General features: G+C 46.8%; 1 protein-coding gene across 7 annotated transcripts in view; it reads right to left on the bottom strand.

Moving 5' to 3' along the window:
- Positions 1 to 17,892, bottom strand: part of foxp1b (forkhead box P1b) — a 581,092-nt gene that overhangs the window by 20,427 nt on the left and 542,773 nt on the right. For all 7 annotated transcript variants that reach the window (XM_086001439.1, XM_086001441.1, XM_086001437.1 and 4 more), the window contains one exon: positions 16,377 to 16,446. In XM_086001439.1, the coding sequence (XP_085857565.1) occupies positions 16,377 to 16,446 (70 nt within the window). The remainder of the gene's footprint in view (positions 1 to 16,376; positions 16,447 to 17,892) is intronic.

The following is a 17,892-nucleotide window of genomic DNA, read 5'->3' as shown; positions in this document are numbered from 1 at the left end:
CAGCACCTCCCAAACCTGCGACCTCTGCCACCTAGAAGGACACGAGCAGCAGGCGCATGGGAACACCATCACCTGCAAGTTCCTCTCCTAGTCACACACCATCCTGACTTGGAAATATATCGCTGATTCTTCATCATCGCTGGGTCAAAATCCTGGAACTCCCACCCTAACAGCACTGTAGGAGTACCTTCACCACATGGACTGCAGCGGTTCAAGAAGGCGGCTCACCAGCACCTTCTCAAGGGCAATTAGGGATGGGCAATAAATGCTGGCTTTGCCAGCGATGCCCACATCCCAGGAACGAATATTTTAAAAAAAACTTTGGCCCATATCCCTTAATACCTTTAGATAACAAAAAGCTATTAATCTCCAATTTAAAATTAACAATTGATCTAGCATCAAATGTCGTTTGCGGAAGAGAGTTCCAAACTTCTACCACCCTTTGTGTGTAGAAATGTTTCCTAATTTCACTCCTGAAAGGTCTGGCTCTAATTTTTAGACTATGCCCCCTAGTCCTAGAATCTTCAACCAGCGGAAATAGTTTCTCTCTATCTACTCTATCTGTTCCCCTTAATAACTTGTAAACTTCGATTAGATCACCCTTTAACCTTCTAACCTTAACCGAGAGCAGCAGTGAGAGTGGACCTCGTCAGGGATGGAGCGGAGTCAGGGGAATAAAGAATGGAGGAGAGAGAAAAAAAAAATCGAGGAGTGGCATCACAGGACAGTAGGTAGGTGATTGGTTGGTGAGTACTACAGTTTTTTTTTAGTCTCTAAGCTAGCTAAGAAACTGTAAATTACTATAACTATACTTTATTAAATTAGTAACTAAAACTAGATAAACCAATTAAGTAATAAAACTAAAATAATTGAGAAAAAAAATTAATTAACGAATCAAATAAATAAAGGTTAGATAGACATGACAGGTGGTGGGCCATAACTGCAGCATGTGGGAGTCTGTGGGGACCAGCGAGATCCCGAGCAGCCACACCTGTGCTAAGTGTCTGCAGCTCGAGGAACTTCAGCTCAGAGTTGTTGAGCTGGAGTACAAGGTGCAGACATTGCGGGCAACAGGGAGGGAGAGTTTTATCTGAACACTTTGTTCCAGGAGGCAGTCACACCCCTTAGATTAAGTAGTACTTTAGAGTTCGTCAATGGTCAGGAACAGGAGGGTGTGACGGCGAGTCAGGAAGGTATGGGGACCCAGTATGTAGTGATGGAGGAGCATCGGCCCTTGACTTTGAGCTATGGGTTTGAGATTCTTGCTACCTGTGGGGATGAAAACAAGGACTGCAGGGTGGATGAGCAAACTGACCACAGCACCGCGGTACAGGAGGCCATTCAAGTGGGGGGAGTGAAAAGGAATGTGGTAGTGGTAGGGGACAGTATAGTCAGAGGGATAGATACTGTACTCTGCAGCCGTGACCGGGAGTTCCGCAGGTTGTGTTACCTGCCCGGTGCCAGGGTAAAGGATGTATCCTCACGGCTCGAGAAGAACTTGGGAGTGGGAGGGGGAGGATCCAGCTGTCGTGGTCCATGTAGGAACCAACGACATAGGTAGAACTAGGAATGAGGTTCTGCTGAGAGAATTTGAGGAGCTAGGGTCGAAATTAAAACGCAGAACCTCACAGGTAACAATCTCTGGATTGTTACCTGAGCCACATGCAAATTGGCATAGGGACAAACAGATTAGAAGGTTAAATGCGTGGCTCAAAGAGTGGTGTGGGAGGCAGGGGTTTCAATTCATGAGGCACTGGCACCAGTACTGGGGAAAGAGGGAGCTGTTCTGTGGGGACGGGCTCCACTTAAATCAGGCTGGGGCCAGTGTTCTGGCAATCGAATAACTAGGGTGGTAGATAGGGCTTTAAACTAATGAAGGGGGGGGGGGGTGGTGGGAGGATTCAGGAAAGGGTAAATTCAAAAGCAGTAAGAGAAATGTCAAGGATGTAGAGCAGAATAGTGATCTGGGTAAAGGTAAGCAGAGTGGGTCAGGAAGGGACAGAAAGATTAATAAAGGTAATAGGGCATTAGTGACTAAAGTGACATCAGGGAAAAATAGAAAGAAAGTTAAAGTTAAAGCTAAAAGTACTTTATCTGGATGCACGAAGCATTTGCAACAAAATAGATTAATTAATAGTGCAGATAGAAATAAATGGGTTTGATTTAATAGTTATTACAGAGACGTGGTTGCAGAGCAACCAAGGTTGGGAACTAAATATTCCAGGATATTTGACTTTTAGAAGAGACAGGCAGAATGGAAAAGGAGGAGGGGTAGACCTGATAATAAAGGAGGGAATAAAGACAGTAGAGAGAAAGATCTTGGCTCGGAAAAACAAAATATAGAATCAGTTTGGGTGAAGCTAAGAAACAACAAGGGACAGAAAACACTAGTGGGAGTAGTCTATAGGCCCCCTAACAGGGATTGTAGTGTCAGGCAGAGTATAAATCAGGAAATTAGAGATGTATGTAACAAGGGTAATACAGTAATCATGGGGGACTTTAACTTTCATACAGTATAAACTGGGCAAACCAAATTTTCAGAAATAGTGCAGAGGAAGAGTTCATGGAATGCATTCAAGATAGTTTTCTAGTTCAAGGAACCTACAAGGGAATTGTTTATTTTAGATCTACTGCTGTGCAATGAGATGGGGTTCATTAATAACCTTGTAGTAAAGGAGCCTCTGGGGAGCAGTGATCATAATATGATAGAATTTTATGTTGAGTTTGAGAGTGATTTAGTTAAGTCTGAAACTAGTGTCCTAAACCTGAACAAAGCAAACTACGTAGGTATGAGAGGCGAGTTGGCTAAGGTAGGTTGGGAAACTAGCTTAAAAGATATGACAGTAGAAAAGCAATGGCAAACATTTAAAGAAATAATTCATAATTCGCAATGAATATACATTCCCTTAAGGAATAAAAACACCACAGGAAAAATGGTCCAACTGTGGCTAACAAGAGAAATTAAAGATAGTATTAGATTAAAGGAAGAAGCTTATAATGTTGCCAAAAAGATTAGTAAGCCTGAGATTTGGGAGGATTATAGAATTCAGCAAAGGAGGACCATGAAATTGATAAAGAAAAGGAAAATAGAATATGAGAGTAAACCAGCGAAAGACATAAAAACAGATTGTAAAAGCTTCTTTCGGTATGTAAAAAGGAAAAGATTAGCGAAAGTAAATGTGGGTCCCTTACAGGCTGAGACAGAAGAAATTATAATGAGGAATGAGGAAATGGCAGAGAAATTAAACAAAAACTTTGTGTCCGTCTTCTTGGAAGAATACGCAAAAAACCTCCCAGAAATAGTGGAGAACCAAGGGTCATAGGGCTAAAAATTGAGTAGTGCCCCAATTGGGGCGCTAACTTCACCAGGGCGCTACCAGAAAAATTAGCGTCCCCGCGCTGGAAATTGAGTGGTTGCGCCCCAAGAGGGAAGCGGGGCGCTACTGGAAGCGCCCCGCATCCCTCTTGGGACGCTGTGAGTCAATATTGCGGCGTTATGTGCCACAGCGCCATATGCTGCGGCATGTCGCGCCGCGGTATTGCAGGCCTTCCTCCCCTTCTTAAAGGGGAGGGGCCTTGTGCAGCGCGACCTGGGGCCCAGCTGGACCCCCGGGGATCGGGAGTGCAGGCAAAAGAGCCCGGCACTCGAGAAGTGCCGGGCTCTTGGAGCGCAACCAGCACTCCGCAGGGGGGGCGTTTCAGGAGGTCTGGGACAGCAGCGCAGGCAGGTGCTGGCAGATGGCCAACAACAAAAATGGCCACCCCGCACCTCGCCTTTAAATTGCGCCTCCCAGGCCGCAGGTACGCCCCCCCCGACCCCGTTGGACATAGCGTCCAGCGGTAAGTCGGTGCGCTCCCGAAGATCGTGGCCGGGGCGTGAGCAGGGCGCTGTGCACGCCAATTATGTCATCGCCAGTGGCGCGTCGCAGCACGCTACCGGTTAGCGCCACCACTAACCTCCCACTGAATTTTGCAGGAGGCGTGGGCAGTGCCGTGCCCGGGCGCTAGTTGGTTTGCGTCCCGTTAGCGCCCTCTTAAGGAGCTAACGGGAGGCGCAACCAACTGAATTTTTCCCCCATAGAGTCATAACGGCACAGAAGGAGGCCATTTGGCCCATCGAGTCCATGCCGGCTCTCTATAGAGCAATCCAGTCAGTCCCATTACCTCGCTCTATCCCCGTAGCCCTGCAAGCTTTTTTCCCTCAAGTGCCTATCCAGTCTCCCCTAGAAAACATTGATCAGGGGGAGAAATTCGGTATAGCCCTGTTTGGGGCGCCATTAGCGGCCGTGCGCAAAGTTTAGCGTCTGGCACTAATTATCGCCTCTGACGGCAAACTTGGCTTTTATCGCCCCTGGAGGTGATTGGAGCGCTAAATCAGGCGCTACACACCTCTCTTAAGGCGCTAAGGCCGAGGTGCGAAGCGCTACCTCAGAGGGCGGGCGCAGCGCAGGTGCTGCCAGTTAGCGATTGAACACACACACTGGCGCCGGTCAGTTCTTAAAGGGGAGGGTCGATCTTGCTCTGCAGCCACACCCTGCTCATTGGAGCCTTCAATCTCGGCCTGGGCAGACCTGTGGCTAAATCTTGCAGCCAAACATTATGGAGGGCCAGGGAGCGAGCACAGCGCTTCTGCGAGCGGGCCTTGGAGGCTCTGGTTGGCACGGTGGAGCGCAGAAGATCCATTCTGTACCCAGAGAGTGGCAGGAGGCCTTTGCCACGCGAGTACAGAAGAGAGTGGAGGGAGGTGGCTCAGAGAGTCACCTCAAGCAGCATGGTGCCTAGAACCCATCTCCAATGTAGGAAAAAGTTCAATGACCTCACTCGGGTCGTCAGGGCGAGTGCCTTTTTTTCAAAACCTCTCCATCCCTCCGTCTCAACCTCACTTTATGGCCAGAGGGTCTTAAAAGCCCCAATGCCTAACACTCATCCAACACCTATGGCCCTTTCATCAAACACACACGCACATTCCACACTTTGCATACAGTAAGGGCTATTCAAGTATGGGAGGCATTTCAGGCAAGACCATGGCTGCATACAGTAAGGGTTATTCAACTATGGGAGGCATTTCAGGCAAGACCATGGCTGCATATTTACTCAGACGCTGTCCTTTTTCTTGCAGGCCAAGCTGTCTCATAATAGGAGACAGCAGCAACGGACCGGTGGAGGGCGGCCTCAGCTGCAACCCCTCAGCGATCTTGAGGTGTGCATCCACAGGATTGTGGCAAGCCAGGTGATTGGTCCCGTTGCCACTGGAGACGCCGACCCCGTTCTGGACAGCAATGGTAAGGTCATCATCTTTTTGTCCTCTCTCCTTCCACTTGTTCCTCACAACAGCAGCCTTTGACACTTTCAATCCAAATCACTAAATCGCTGCACTCATGCCTCCCTTGCTGCCACCCTGTCCTCACGCTAAAGCCACTCTTGTACCTCCCTGCTTTCAGATGGTGATTCACCAGGTGAGGAGACGGGCCCTCAAGCTGCCAGTGGGAGTGAAGCTGAAGGCGAGGAGAAAGAGGAAGCCGGAGCATCAGCGCCACCCTCTACCGAGGAAGCCCATGCCCACACTGGGAACACGCCTTCCCTGGAGGGGAGCAGGGGGGAATGGTCTGATGAGAGTGAAGCTCCAGGACCCAGCGAGCTGCAGCAACGCGATGGGGGTAGGGAAGCTCGGGGGCCTTCTCCCCGGAGGGAGAGTATGCCATCGAGTCCTGCTGCACTGGACGCAGAGGAGGAGCGGGTCCTTGCTGAAATGAGTGCCTAGGCAGAGCACAGGCACACTGAGCTCATGGCTGCAGTGGCAAGGGTGCCTGAAATCATTGAATCACTGTCAAGGAGTGTGGAGCACTTTGCTGTAGCACAGGCGGCTACTATGCAAATGCTAAGTGCTGCAATGCAGTCACTGGCTGCTCTCATGCAGACGCAGATTGAGGCCACGCGAGCACTGACTGCTGCCATCCTCGCTGGTTCGGACACATTTCCCCGGGGCTCTCATCTGTGCTCCAGCAGATTGCTCTGGATGCTAAGTGCTGCCACGTGGGAGTGCCAGTGTGTCGGTCGAGCAGGGAGGTGCTGTCCTCTCTCAAGATGGCAGCATTGCTGCTGCCACCACTGCACTTGCCACCGCCTGTAAGACAGACTGCTGCCACCCATGCAGAGTTGGTGTAGTCTGCAGCTGGGCCCTCTAGGCCCAGAGCTGGTCGAGACCGTCCTTCAAGGGCATCTGCAGTCTCAGGTTGTGACAATCAGCAGCCTTCCACCAGCCTTGCTCCAGCCACTGGGGTCCCATTACGGAGGAGCTGCAGGGTGGGAAGGGGGGAATTTCGCAAGGGAAGCAGATCACCCTCGATGGGAAAAAAGTAGGAGTTGTGACAAAATGTTGTTCATTGTTTTATTAAAGCCCGAGGTTCGTGGTCAAATTTTTAAAACTGTTTTGGACATTGTCTCCAGGTTGTGAGAGCCAGTTATGTTAATGACTGTTTTTTTTTGTGTTTCTTTCTATTAGTTTGTCCTGTGGAAATGAGACACACAGAGTTTGTAAAATAAATAAGTTTCTGTATTCAAAATGTACATGTTTGGTCTTTGCAATCATTGTTGCCTTGACCGGCTTAGGGTTTGCGGGATGGTTTCATTCATTGTTTGAATGGCAGAAGCCATTTCCTCAGAAGGGGCCTAGAAGTGACTTGCTATGAGCCTTTAACGGACGGCCCTTTCACTTTGTACATAGTGTACCTCCCTCCCGCCTTGGTGCTGCTGATGATCATCCTCCTCATCTTCCTCCTCCTCCTCCTCTGGTGGTGCTCCAATGCCTGGTGGCATTGGCTGGGTCCTGAGGATTGCCAGGTTATGCAGCATGCAGCACACAACAACGAAGTGGGAGGCTCGCTCAGGCGAGTACTGAAGGGCTCCTCCAGAATGGTCCAGACAGTGGAACCGTTGCTTGAGCACGCCGATTGTGTGCTCAACGATGTTCCTGGTAGCTTGATGGCTCTCATTGTATCGCAGCTCAGCAGGGGTGTTGGGCGTACGGAGCGGTGTCATCAGCCAGGTGCACAGAGGATATCCCTTGTCCCCGAGAAGCCAACCACCTGGGTGATGCAGTGACTGGAAAAGGTATGCCACAGAAGTCTGGCGCAGGATGAAGGCATTGTGGCTGCTGCCAGGAAAGTGGGCATTGACAGTGAGTATCAGCTGTCTGTGGTCACAGACCAACTGAACGTTTAAGGAATGGAAGCCTTTTCGGTTGCAGAAATCCTCAGCATTCTCTTGCGGCGCACGCAAAGCCACATGCTTGCAGTCAATGGCGCCCTGCACCATGGGGAAGCCCGCTATCATCGCAAAGCCCATTGCGCGTTCATGCTGCTTGTCCGGGGTCATGGGGAAAGAGATGTACTCTCGTCTCCTTTTAAAGAGGGCATTTGTTACCTGACGGATGCAGCAATGCACCGCGAACTGGGAGATATTGGCGATGTCCCCAGTAGCTGATTGAAATGAGCCGGTGGCATAAAAGTTGAGAGCCACTGTTATCTTCACTGCCACCAACAGAGACGTCCTGCTCCTCAGTTGAGGCTGCAGATCTGGCTGAAGCAGGTGGCAGAGCTCAGTGACCACCTCCTTGCTGAAGTGCAGCCTTCGCAAACACTGCTCCTCAGACATATTAATGTAGGAGACCTGTTGGCGAAATACCCCGGGAGGGTAAGGTCTCCTGTACAGAGGCCTGTTGGCCCTCCTCCATCTGGCCATGATTGCCACTCTCTCTCTGCGACTCTGTGCCCTCCGAATGTGATGGAGAAGAGCGATGTCCCCATCCATTGCAGCCCCCATAGTATCCAGGCAAAATGAAGGTCAAAAACCAAAGTACCTGCAAAGTTATGGTCAGAAGCCAAAACTACCTCAGACAGCGTTGACTCAATGCAGAAGTCTCTCTTTCTCTCTCTCAAAATCTCTCTCTCTCTTTCAGAACGAGTGGTGCAAAAATGGCTACCACACAAAAGCCAGGAAGAGGCCCCCTTTAAATAGCAGCCCCCCAGCCCCACAGCGACTGGGAAGTGTTCCAGTCTACCTGTCGCTGGTTGCGCCAGGCGGAAAGGAGGGGTCGCCGCTCAATTTCCGTCCCGGGGCATCACAAGGGCGTTGCACTCTCGAATGACGTCAAGATCTGCGTGCGCAGGAGACCGGGCGGTATTGTTTAGCGCCGCTGCAAAATGTCTGGTCAATTTTGCGAGAGGCGCAGATATCACCGCGCCCGGGCGCTAGTTGCTTTGCGCCCCATGTTAGCGCCCTCTTAGGGCGCTAACGGGAGGCACAAACCAGCTGAATTTTTCCCCGAGTGTCTCCACTTCCACCACTTCCGTCGTCAGCGAGTTCCAGGGCCTCACCACTCGCTGCGTAAAAAAGTTTTTCCTCACATTCCCATGTATCTCTTGCCGAAAACCTTAAATCTGTGTCCCCTAGTCCTTGTACCATCAACTAGTGGGAACAGCCTTTCCCCGTCTAGCCTATCCAAACCCGTCATAATCTTGTACACCTCTATCAATACACCCCTCAACCTCCTTTGCTCTAATGAAAACAAATCCAGCTTCTCCAACTTGTCCTTGTAGCTACGATCCCCCATCCCCAGAACGATTCTGGTAAATCTCCTCTGCACCCTCTCAAGTGCCTTCACATCCTTCCTAAAGTGTGGTGACCAGAACTGGACAGCGCTTTATAAAGATTCAGCATAACTTCTCCGGTTTAGTACTCAATACCTCTACTTTTGGACTCAATACCTCTATTTATGAAGCCCAAGTATGTTTTGCTAACCACTCTCTCAATATGTCCCACCACCATCAGGGACTTATGCATGTTAATAACTCCCAGGTCCCTCTGTCCCTGCACACTCTTTAAAACTGTGCCATTAAGTGTATGTTGCCTCTCCCTGCTCCTTCTGCCAAAATGCATCACCTCATACTTCTGTGTATTAAATTCCATCTGCCACTTGTCTGCCTATTCTGCTAGCCTTTCTATGTCCTGTTGCAGTCGATTGGAACCATCCTCACCAAGTTTGGTGTCATCAGCAAATTTAGAAATTCTCCTCTGTATTCCAATATCCAGCTCATTTATATATATATATCAAAAAAAGCAGTGGCCCCAGCACTGACCCTTGGGGAACACCACTGTCTACCATCCTCCAGTCTGAGAAACAGCCATTTACCATAGCTTGCTGTTTTCTGTCCTTAAGCCAATTCCTTAGCCAAGCTGCCACTGACCCACCTATTCCATGAGCCTCAATTTTGCTAACCAGCCTTCTATGTATTACTTTGTCAAATGCCTTCCTAAAATCCATGTAGACAACATCCAATGCATTCCCATCATCAATCCTCCCTGTTACTTCATCAAAAAATTCAATTAGATTAGTCAAACACAATCTGCCTTTTACAAATCCGTGTTGGCTCTCCTTAATTAGCTTGAACCTCTCCAAGTGCCTGTTAATTTTTTCCTTAATTATTGTTTCTAAAACTTTACCCACTGATGTTAAACTGACCGGTCTGTAGTTACTCGGTTTTATCCTCACACCCTTTCTTGAACAATGGTGTCACATTTGCCACTTTCCAATTCTCAGGCACCTCCCCCGCATCTAGAGAAGATTGGAAAATTATGGCAAGCCCTTCCGCTATCTCCTCCCCCAATTCCCTTAGCAACCTGGGATGCAAGCCATCTGGACCAGGCGACTTATCCACTCTAAGCATACCCAGTCTTTCTAGTACATCCTGTCTATCAATTTTCACCCTTTCCATTGCTTCTACCTTTTCCACTTCTACGGATATTTTGTCAGCATCCACCTCCTTAGTAAACACCGATACAAAGTACTCATTGAGTATTCTAGCCTTGCCCTGCACCTCTAAGCATATGTCACCTTCTTTGTCCCTAATAGGCCCCACCCCACCTCTTACTACCCGCTTACTGTTTACATGCCGGTAGAAGATTTTTGGGTTCCCTTTTATGTTAACCACCATTCTACTCTCATATTCTCTCTTTGCCAATCTTATTTTCATCTTCACTTCCGCTTTCAACTTACTGTATTTGGTCTGGTTCTCCCTTGAAGAATTCACCTGACATTCATCACACACCCTCTTTTTTTGTTTCATCATCTTCTCAATCTCCCTTGTCATCCAAGGAGCCCTTGCTTTGGTTCCCTTACCCTTCCCTCTTGTTGGAATGTACCTAGCCTGTACTTGGAACATCTCCTCCTTAAAGATCACCCATTGTTCCGTTACAGTTTTTCCTGTCAGTCTTTGGTTCCATTTAACCTTGCTAGATCCTTTCACATCCCATTGAAGTTAGCCCTATTCTAGTTTTGTCTAGCGAGAATGAGGAACTGAAATAAGTTAGTATTAGTAAAAAAATAGTACTGGAGAAATTAATGGAACTGAAAGCCGATAAACCCCCTGTACCTGATGGCCTACATCCTAGGGTTTTAAAGAGGTGGCTATAGAGATAGTGGATGCATTGACTGTCATCTTCCAAAATTCCATAGATTCTAGAATGGTTCCTGCAAATTGGAAGGTAGCAAATGTAACCCAAATGTAACCCCTATTTAAGAAAGGTGGGAGAGAGAAAACAGCAAACTACAGACTAGTTAGCCTGACATCAGTAGTAGGGAAAATGCTCGAATCTATTTTTAAGGACGTGGTAACAGGACACGTGGAGGGCTAAATTCGGTTTATTTGCACCTCCCGTTAGCGCCCTGAGGGTGCTAACGGGGCACAAATCAACTAGCGCCTGGGTGCGGTGCCGATAACGCCCCCCAGTGAAATTCAGCGGGAGGTTAGCGGCGGCGCTGTTAGCATCGCACGGCACTGCACTGCCGGCAATGACATCATCGCTGTGCACAGCATCCCGCTCGCACCCCCGCTGCAAAATTGGGTGGCGCCCCCCAACTTACCGTCGGAGTCAGGGGGGACCTACCTGCGGCCGGGGCGGCGCTAGTTAAAGGGGAGGTGGCGGGCGGCCATTTTTGCTGCTGGCCGCCTGCCAGCACCTGCCCCCATTGCTGTCCCCGGCCCCCGTGAAGCACCCCCCCCCTCCCCCCGCAGGGTGCTGGCTGCTCTCCGTGAGCCCGGCACTCCTCTTGAGTGCTGGGCTTGTTTGCTGGCACTCCCGATCCCTGGTGTCCCAGCTGGGTGCTGGGAGGCGCTGCGCCAGGCCCCTCCCCTTTAATAAGGGGAGGAAGGCCTGCAGTACCGTGGCGCGACGTGCCACAGTTTGGCTCAGCGCCCCAAGAGGGACATTGGGCGCTTCCAGTAACGTCCCTCCTCCCTCTCGGGGCGTGACCTGGGAAAATTGGCCGCGGGGGCGCTAACTTTCCCGGCGAACGTAGCGTCCAGGGTGCTACCCAATTTGTATCCCTTAGAAAATAATAATAGAATTGGGCAGAGTCAACACAGACTTATGAAAGGGAAATCATATTTGACAAATCTGTTAAGAGTTTTTTTGAGGTTCTAACTAGCAGAATAGATAAGGGGGAACCAGTGGATATAGTGGCCTAGAAATTGGGTTGTGGGCTCGCCAGGGCTGTAGCGCCAGAAATTTTGCGCCAGCGTTAATGCGGTAGCGCCCGACGAAAATTCGGTTGCGCCGGCCCCAGAGGGCGGCGGGCGCTAAAGGAGGGTTTTAGCGCCTGAAAACGGGCGTTGAATTGGGTTTCCTGGCGCTAATCCCCCGCTGCGGCACCCGATGCGGTGCGGCAGGCTGGGGAACTGCAGGCCTCCTCCTTCTGTTAAGGAGGAGCTGCCTGCAGCCGACAACTGTCCGGCGGATTCCCCCGACATCTGAGCCCGGCACCTCGGGGAAGTGCCGGGCTCGCAGCACACACTCATCAGGGCCGCGGGGGGGGTGATGCAGGAGTCCGGGAAGGGAGGTGCGGGCAGGCGGCCGCCGGGAACGCGGCCGGCCGCCGCTCCACCTTTATGCGCCGGCGCAAAGGCGTGTAAGAACACTTTTCACATTCGTTAGTTGCGCCTGCCACGGGCGAGGCGGGCGCAACTGAATTTGGGCTTGGGGCCGGGTTACCACGGCAACCGGGACGCTGCGCACACCGATGACGTCATCGGTGCCGGCGCAGCGCTACCGGCTAACGCCGATGGTAAGGCCCAAGTCAATTTGCAAAACGGCTATAAGTCCGGCACAAGGCCCTCTAGCGCCACTAATTGGGCGCTAAGCCCACTCAATTTCTAGGCCAGTGTATTTGGATTTTCAGAAAGCATTCGATAAGGTGCCACAAAAGAGGTTATTAAACAAAATTAGGACTCATGGGATTGGAGGTAATATACTGTACTAGCATAGATTGAGGATTGGTTAATGGATAGAAAACAGAGAGTAGGAATAAATGGGTGATTTTCGGGTTGGCAAGCTGTAACTAGTGGGGTACCGCAAGGATCAGTGCTTGGGCCTCAGCTATTCACAATCTGTATCAATGATTTGGATGAGGGGACCAAATGTAATATATCCAAGTTTGCTGATGATACAAAGCTAGGTGGTAATGTAAGTTGTGAGGAGTATGCAAAGAGGCTTCAAGGGGATATAGACAGGCTAAGTGAGTGGGCAAGAACATGGCAAATGGAATATAATGTGGAGAAATGTGATGTTATCCACTTTGGTAGGAAAAATAGAAAAGCAAAGCATTTTTTAAATGGTGAGAGATTGGGAAATGTTGGTGTTCAGAGGGACCTGGGTGTTTTTGTACACGAATCACTGAAAGTTAACATGCAGGTACAGCAAACAATTAGGAAAGCAAATGGTATGTTGGCCTTTATTACAAGAGGATTTGTGTATAAGAGTAAAGACGTCTTGCTGCAATTATATAGGGCCCTGGTGAGACCACACCTGGAGTGTTGTGTATAGTTTTGGTCTCCTTACCTATGGAAGGATATACTTGCCATAGTGGGAGTGCAACGAAGGTTCACCAGACTGATTCCTGGGATGGGGGGATTGTCCCATGAGGAGAGATTGAGTAGACTAGGCCTATATTCTCTGGAGTTTAGAAGAATGAGAGGTGATCTCATTGAAACATACCAAGTTCTTACAGGGCTTGACAGGGTAGATGCAGGGAGGATGTTTCCCCTGGCTGGGGAGTCTAGAACCAGGGGTCACAGTTTCAGAATAAGGGGTCGGCCATTTAGGACTGAGATGAGGAGAAATTTCTTCACTCAGAGGGTGATGAATCTTTGGAATTCTCTACCCCAGAGGGTTGTGGAGGCTCAGTTGTTGAGTATATTCAAGACAGAAATCAACAGATTTTTGGATATTAAGGGAATCAAGGGATATGGGGATAGTGTAGGAAAGTGGAGATGAGGTAAAAGATCAGCCATGATCTTATTGAATGGCGGAGCAGGCTAGAGGAGCTGAATGGCCTTCTCCTGCTCCTATTTCTTTTGTTCCTTTATGGTTTTAAAAACCAAGGTCGGCACCACCAAATCACAAGTTCCAAAGGTAACTCCTCCTAAACTTTAGGGGGTGAATTTCTCCAGGGATTCTCCCACTCATCTGCCCGAACTTCAATAGGAGAGCCACAGAAATTCCATGCGAAAGTTCACCACCTAATTCTTTTTAACCCTCTGCTGCTTGGCTTCAGGTTGCAACACTCAATAGTAGTTGCCTGCATGAGGCTCAGATTGATTCGCCTTTAATTTTCCACTCTTGCTCAGCAAAGGTGCCACCTTGTCTGCTGCTCACACTGCATTTGGAATGCAACTACAAGCCCACACCATGTCCAGAAATTAAAGAACCCATATCCAACCATTAAATGACACAATACTCAGTATGCCAAGATACAGGGTTAGGGGATCACACTATCAACTGCACATTCTCCAAATATGATTTCAGTACAAGCTAACAAAGGACTAACTGTAAGGTTTTCTTCTAATAAAAGTTCTCCTCTTCCCTTTCTTAGGTTCTCCCTGTGCCACATATCATCTTCAGCTAAGTGCACAGGGATGACCTCCTCTCTGTCCTCATGGGATGGAAACTGGGTTACACTTGCCTTTGTGAATAAAGTTAAATTTGGTTTTTAATGACCTGTCACTCATTTATAATGACAGATTAATAGAAGAAAATGTAAGGGCCAATTTTACAAACGTGCACTCCTGGAGCAGAACCTCACCCGCCAGGAACATGCATTGGCAATATCAGCCTATGTGACAAGGTTGAGATTAGGAACTCACTGTGTACAGGAATGCGGATCTAAACCATGGCCTTTCACTTTATGGGAAAACATGTTGGGTTTCAATGTGCTACTTCACGCTCACAAATTCACTTTTATTACTGAATATTTTTTCCAACACTTTCCAATTATATGTCTATTATTAATATGCATATATATATATATTCCATTCAATGTTTTCAACTAGATGCCCACTATATATATTTTTTTTTTTTTCACAGAATTCACAGAATCACAACAGTGCAGATAGAGGCCATTTCGGCCCATCGAGCCTGCACCGACACATATCCCACCCGATCCCCGTAACCCCTACACCAACACATACCCCACCCTATCCCTACGTATTTAATCCCCCTAACACTAAGGGTCAATTTATCATAGCCAATCAACCTAACCCGCACATCTTTGGACTGTGGGAGGAAACCGGAGCACCCGGAGAAAACCCACGCAAACACGGGGAGAATGTGCAAACTCCACACAGACAGTCGCCCGAGGCCGGATTCGAACCCGGGTCTCTGGCGCTGTGAAATGTAAATATATTTGCTCTTTATAAATACGAGTATGTTAAATGTTATGATTACCCATTGGTTAAATACCATGACGATATGCATGGAAGTTGGCGATTGCTGGCAGCATTATTTTATGCCTCTACGGCTCATAATATATAAAAAGCTACAAAACTGCTTGCAATTTTTATACCTTCTGCAAGATAAAACAAGCTTTAAAACTGTTTCATGTGTCTCTAGAGATTGTAAGCCGACAGCAAATGGTATTTACTATTGTCCTTCAAGGCACCTATTAACATTCTTTCTCATTTTTTCATTGTTAGAGGTCAACACATGCTTAGATAATCAAAACACTACAGATACATTATGTACATTGTAAATAACATTTGTATACATGCATGTTGCTTACTTAAATTAATGCATTTTACTGACCATAATATTTATTTGCATCTTGGCAAATATATGTTAAGAAACAGGACTGGTGTTTGAATTGCAGGGATCCCATGCAAAAGTTTGGTTTGGGGCCCGTACATTTTACTAGACATACTGATGAGTTGCACAAACACATGAACAGGAGGGCTCGCCCTCACACGACTGTCGGTGGGGAAGCCCCTGTGGAGCTGCATGACATGTATGACAGGATGAAGTGTGTAACCAGGATTGGGGATTCTCTCTTGGGCTGCATGGTTTACAGGTTCTAGGGCCAACCACATTTGTGCATTGGCACTCCAAACTGAGAAGGGGTCCTGCTGGCTGGATCTGCTCGAGGCCCAACTGGATCGCAGCCCCAATGCAATTGCACGAGTTGCACGGTCTTAACGCCGCCTCTAGTTAGAAAAGTAATAATAAAGGTTTCTTTTGAAAGTCTAATTGTTAATAGCTTGCTAAAGCCCTAAAATTGCAATGAAAGAAATTACCACGTGAAGTGGTCTCTTGCTTGTTGTCTTATGTCAACTAGTCTGCCTCAGCTAGGTGAGTTTGTCAGTTTTTAATCATGTTGTACAATGGTGAAGTGTTCCAATTTAGGGCAAGGAAAATCTGGCAGGACGTGACCTGCCCCACTTGCAATCGCACCTCATGCCATGAATGATCACAGGGCGCTGCGGGTGGAGAAGATCCATTACCTGGGTGGCCACCCTTCCAGCTGAAAGTGGTTGAATGAACTACACCAGTGAAAGAGAAGATATAAATGCAAAAATTCCCAACTGAATTGAACCGTCTGATTTCTGAAAATACAAATGATGTTAATGATAACAGAGACTGAGCAGAATTCATGCTGTCTTAGTGTTTGTTCTATAACGCCAGTAACAATAGGGGGTCATGTGACACTGCATCCCATCATTCAGTCATTAATAGTTGTGCTGGAGTAATTACACTTATAGTTCTTTTGCCTCAAGCAAATTTCTGAAATAAGATGGTGGAAATTATTATACCACTGATAAATATTAATAAGTGAACTTTTAATTTTTGCCACAATATTCAAAATGCAAAACAACCAGCTAATGCTCTAGTGGCTTACAATGTGTTTGCCCTGGGGCTTTAATGCTTTATGCACTTAAAAAGTTTTAAAGAAATTAAATTTTAATATCTAATTAGTGAAAGACTCATTGTGGAGTGAGTAAGGGATCTGGGTACTGTGAACTTTGCAGACTGAATGCATTTGTTGATCTTACCTGTAAAGCAGCATTAAGTGGTGATCCGTATGCAAGGCTGGTCTGTATATTTTTTATAATAGAAGGATTGCTGTGTATAGGAAAGAAAAAGATAAGTAATATTCACAATTCACTATGGGTTAGTAACTGACATACTGCAGGTATTAGTGTATTAGGCTCCATTCTTCTAACAGAGAAAAATACTTTTAAACTGGTCTCAAAATTGAAAGAAGCTTTTTAACTGACATTTCCATTTTTTTAACTGATTAATTTGAATTCAAAGTTACTTTAATGCTTCTGGGTCCATTTAAAGCAGGATTTTTAAAAATATGCTTTTAAAAGTTTTTTTTAAATCAAACTACAAAATATATTAATTTAATAACTTATTTGGATATCATTCAGTAAATGGATTTGTCTCTGTAGATCTTTGATTTAGACATAGAACAAAATATAATCCTATTTAATCCCTATATAATTTGATTCAAAGTAATGTGCCAAAATAAAGTGGCACTATATCCAAATGCATACAATTCAAAGTAAAAATAGCAGACGTGTACAATTTTATCAGGAATTCCTGCTGATACTATTCAAAGACATGATTTACAGAAACAATGTACAGTTTCTAGATCTTGCAACCATTCAAAAAAGTTTGGAGATGATGGGTAATAATTATTGTGGCTCAGAGTTTAAAGCTGCTGGATGTCTTTTTATTGAGTGCAAAGGATACAAGGTGGAGCCCGCTTATTATCTTGGCCTTTTGGCAAGCAAATTAATAAGATTAAGGAGAGTATTAGATTAACCAGGCTTATAAAAGTGAAATGAGAAAGGATATAAAGAGAATGAGAAAGAATACTGCAAGAAACAGATATTAAGCAGGTGAGACATTGCAAGAGAAGATAACTGGCAGGAAATGAATGCAATAAGAATAGTACTTAGATACATGCAAGAATAGGGATGATGAAGATTAAGACGGGGGCAGAGAATTTACATGTAGGCTATGTATCACCATAGTTTAATTAGAATTTTGCTAAGATGCTATAATCAAGAAAAGTGACTTTGGCTTGAAGGTGTGTATATACACAAATATATAAAATAACATTATATACATATACACAAGTGGGCACACATGAGTAGATCTCCCATGACATTGATCACGATCAGTTGGAAGGGATATTATACCATGTAACATATCATGTATCATTATGAGGGCCACTAATTTACAGTGATTGAATACGTCAATATGTAATTTTTTTTACTGGTGCTTTGGGAATTACATTTTGATATTGTGCCCATTTTCCTGTAAAACATGTGAATCAGTGGCCTTGATTCTTTTAGTTATTATAATACTTAGGTATCCAATTTTAATCTCACCTTTTTGGAAGCCAAGGATCAAAAGAAATATGACAGGGCTACACCAGGCATTTAGCTGCCACTGGCAGTGGCGGATGGGGTGGAATTTTGGGGGTTTGGCAGGATTGGGACGGGGAGGTCCTGGGTTTAGGTAGCATTGCAGGTGGCCCTGGGCTTGACAGCATTG

The sequence above is a fragment of the Somniosus microcephalus genome, chromosome 11 (genome assembly GCF_052327205.1).
Source record: "Somniosus microcephalus isolate GS21.2 chromosome 11, FLI_Smic_1.0, whole genome shotgun sequence".
Taxonomy (NCBI): domain Eukaryota; kingdom Metazoa; phylum Chordata; class Chondrichthyes; order Squaliformes; family Somniosidae; genus Somniosus; species Somniosus microcephalus.
This window is presented reverse-complemented; position numbering and strand designations above follow the sequence as displayed.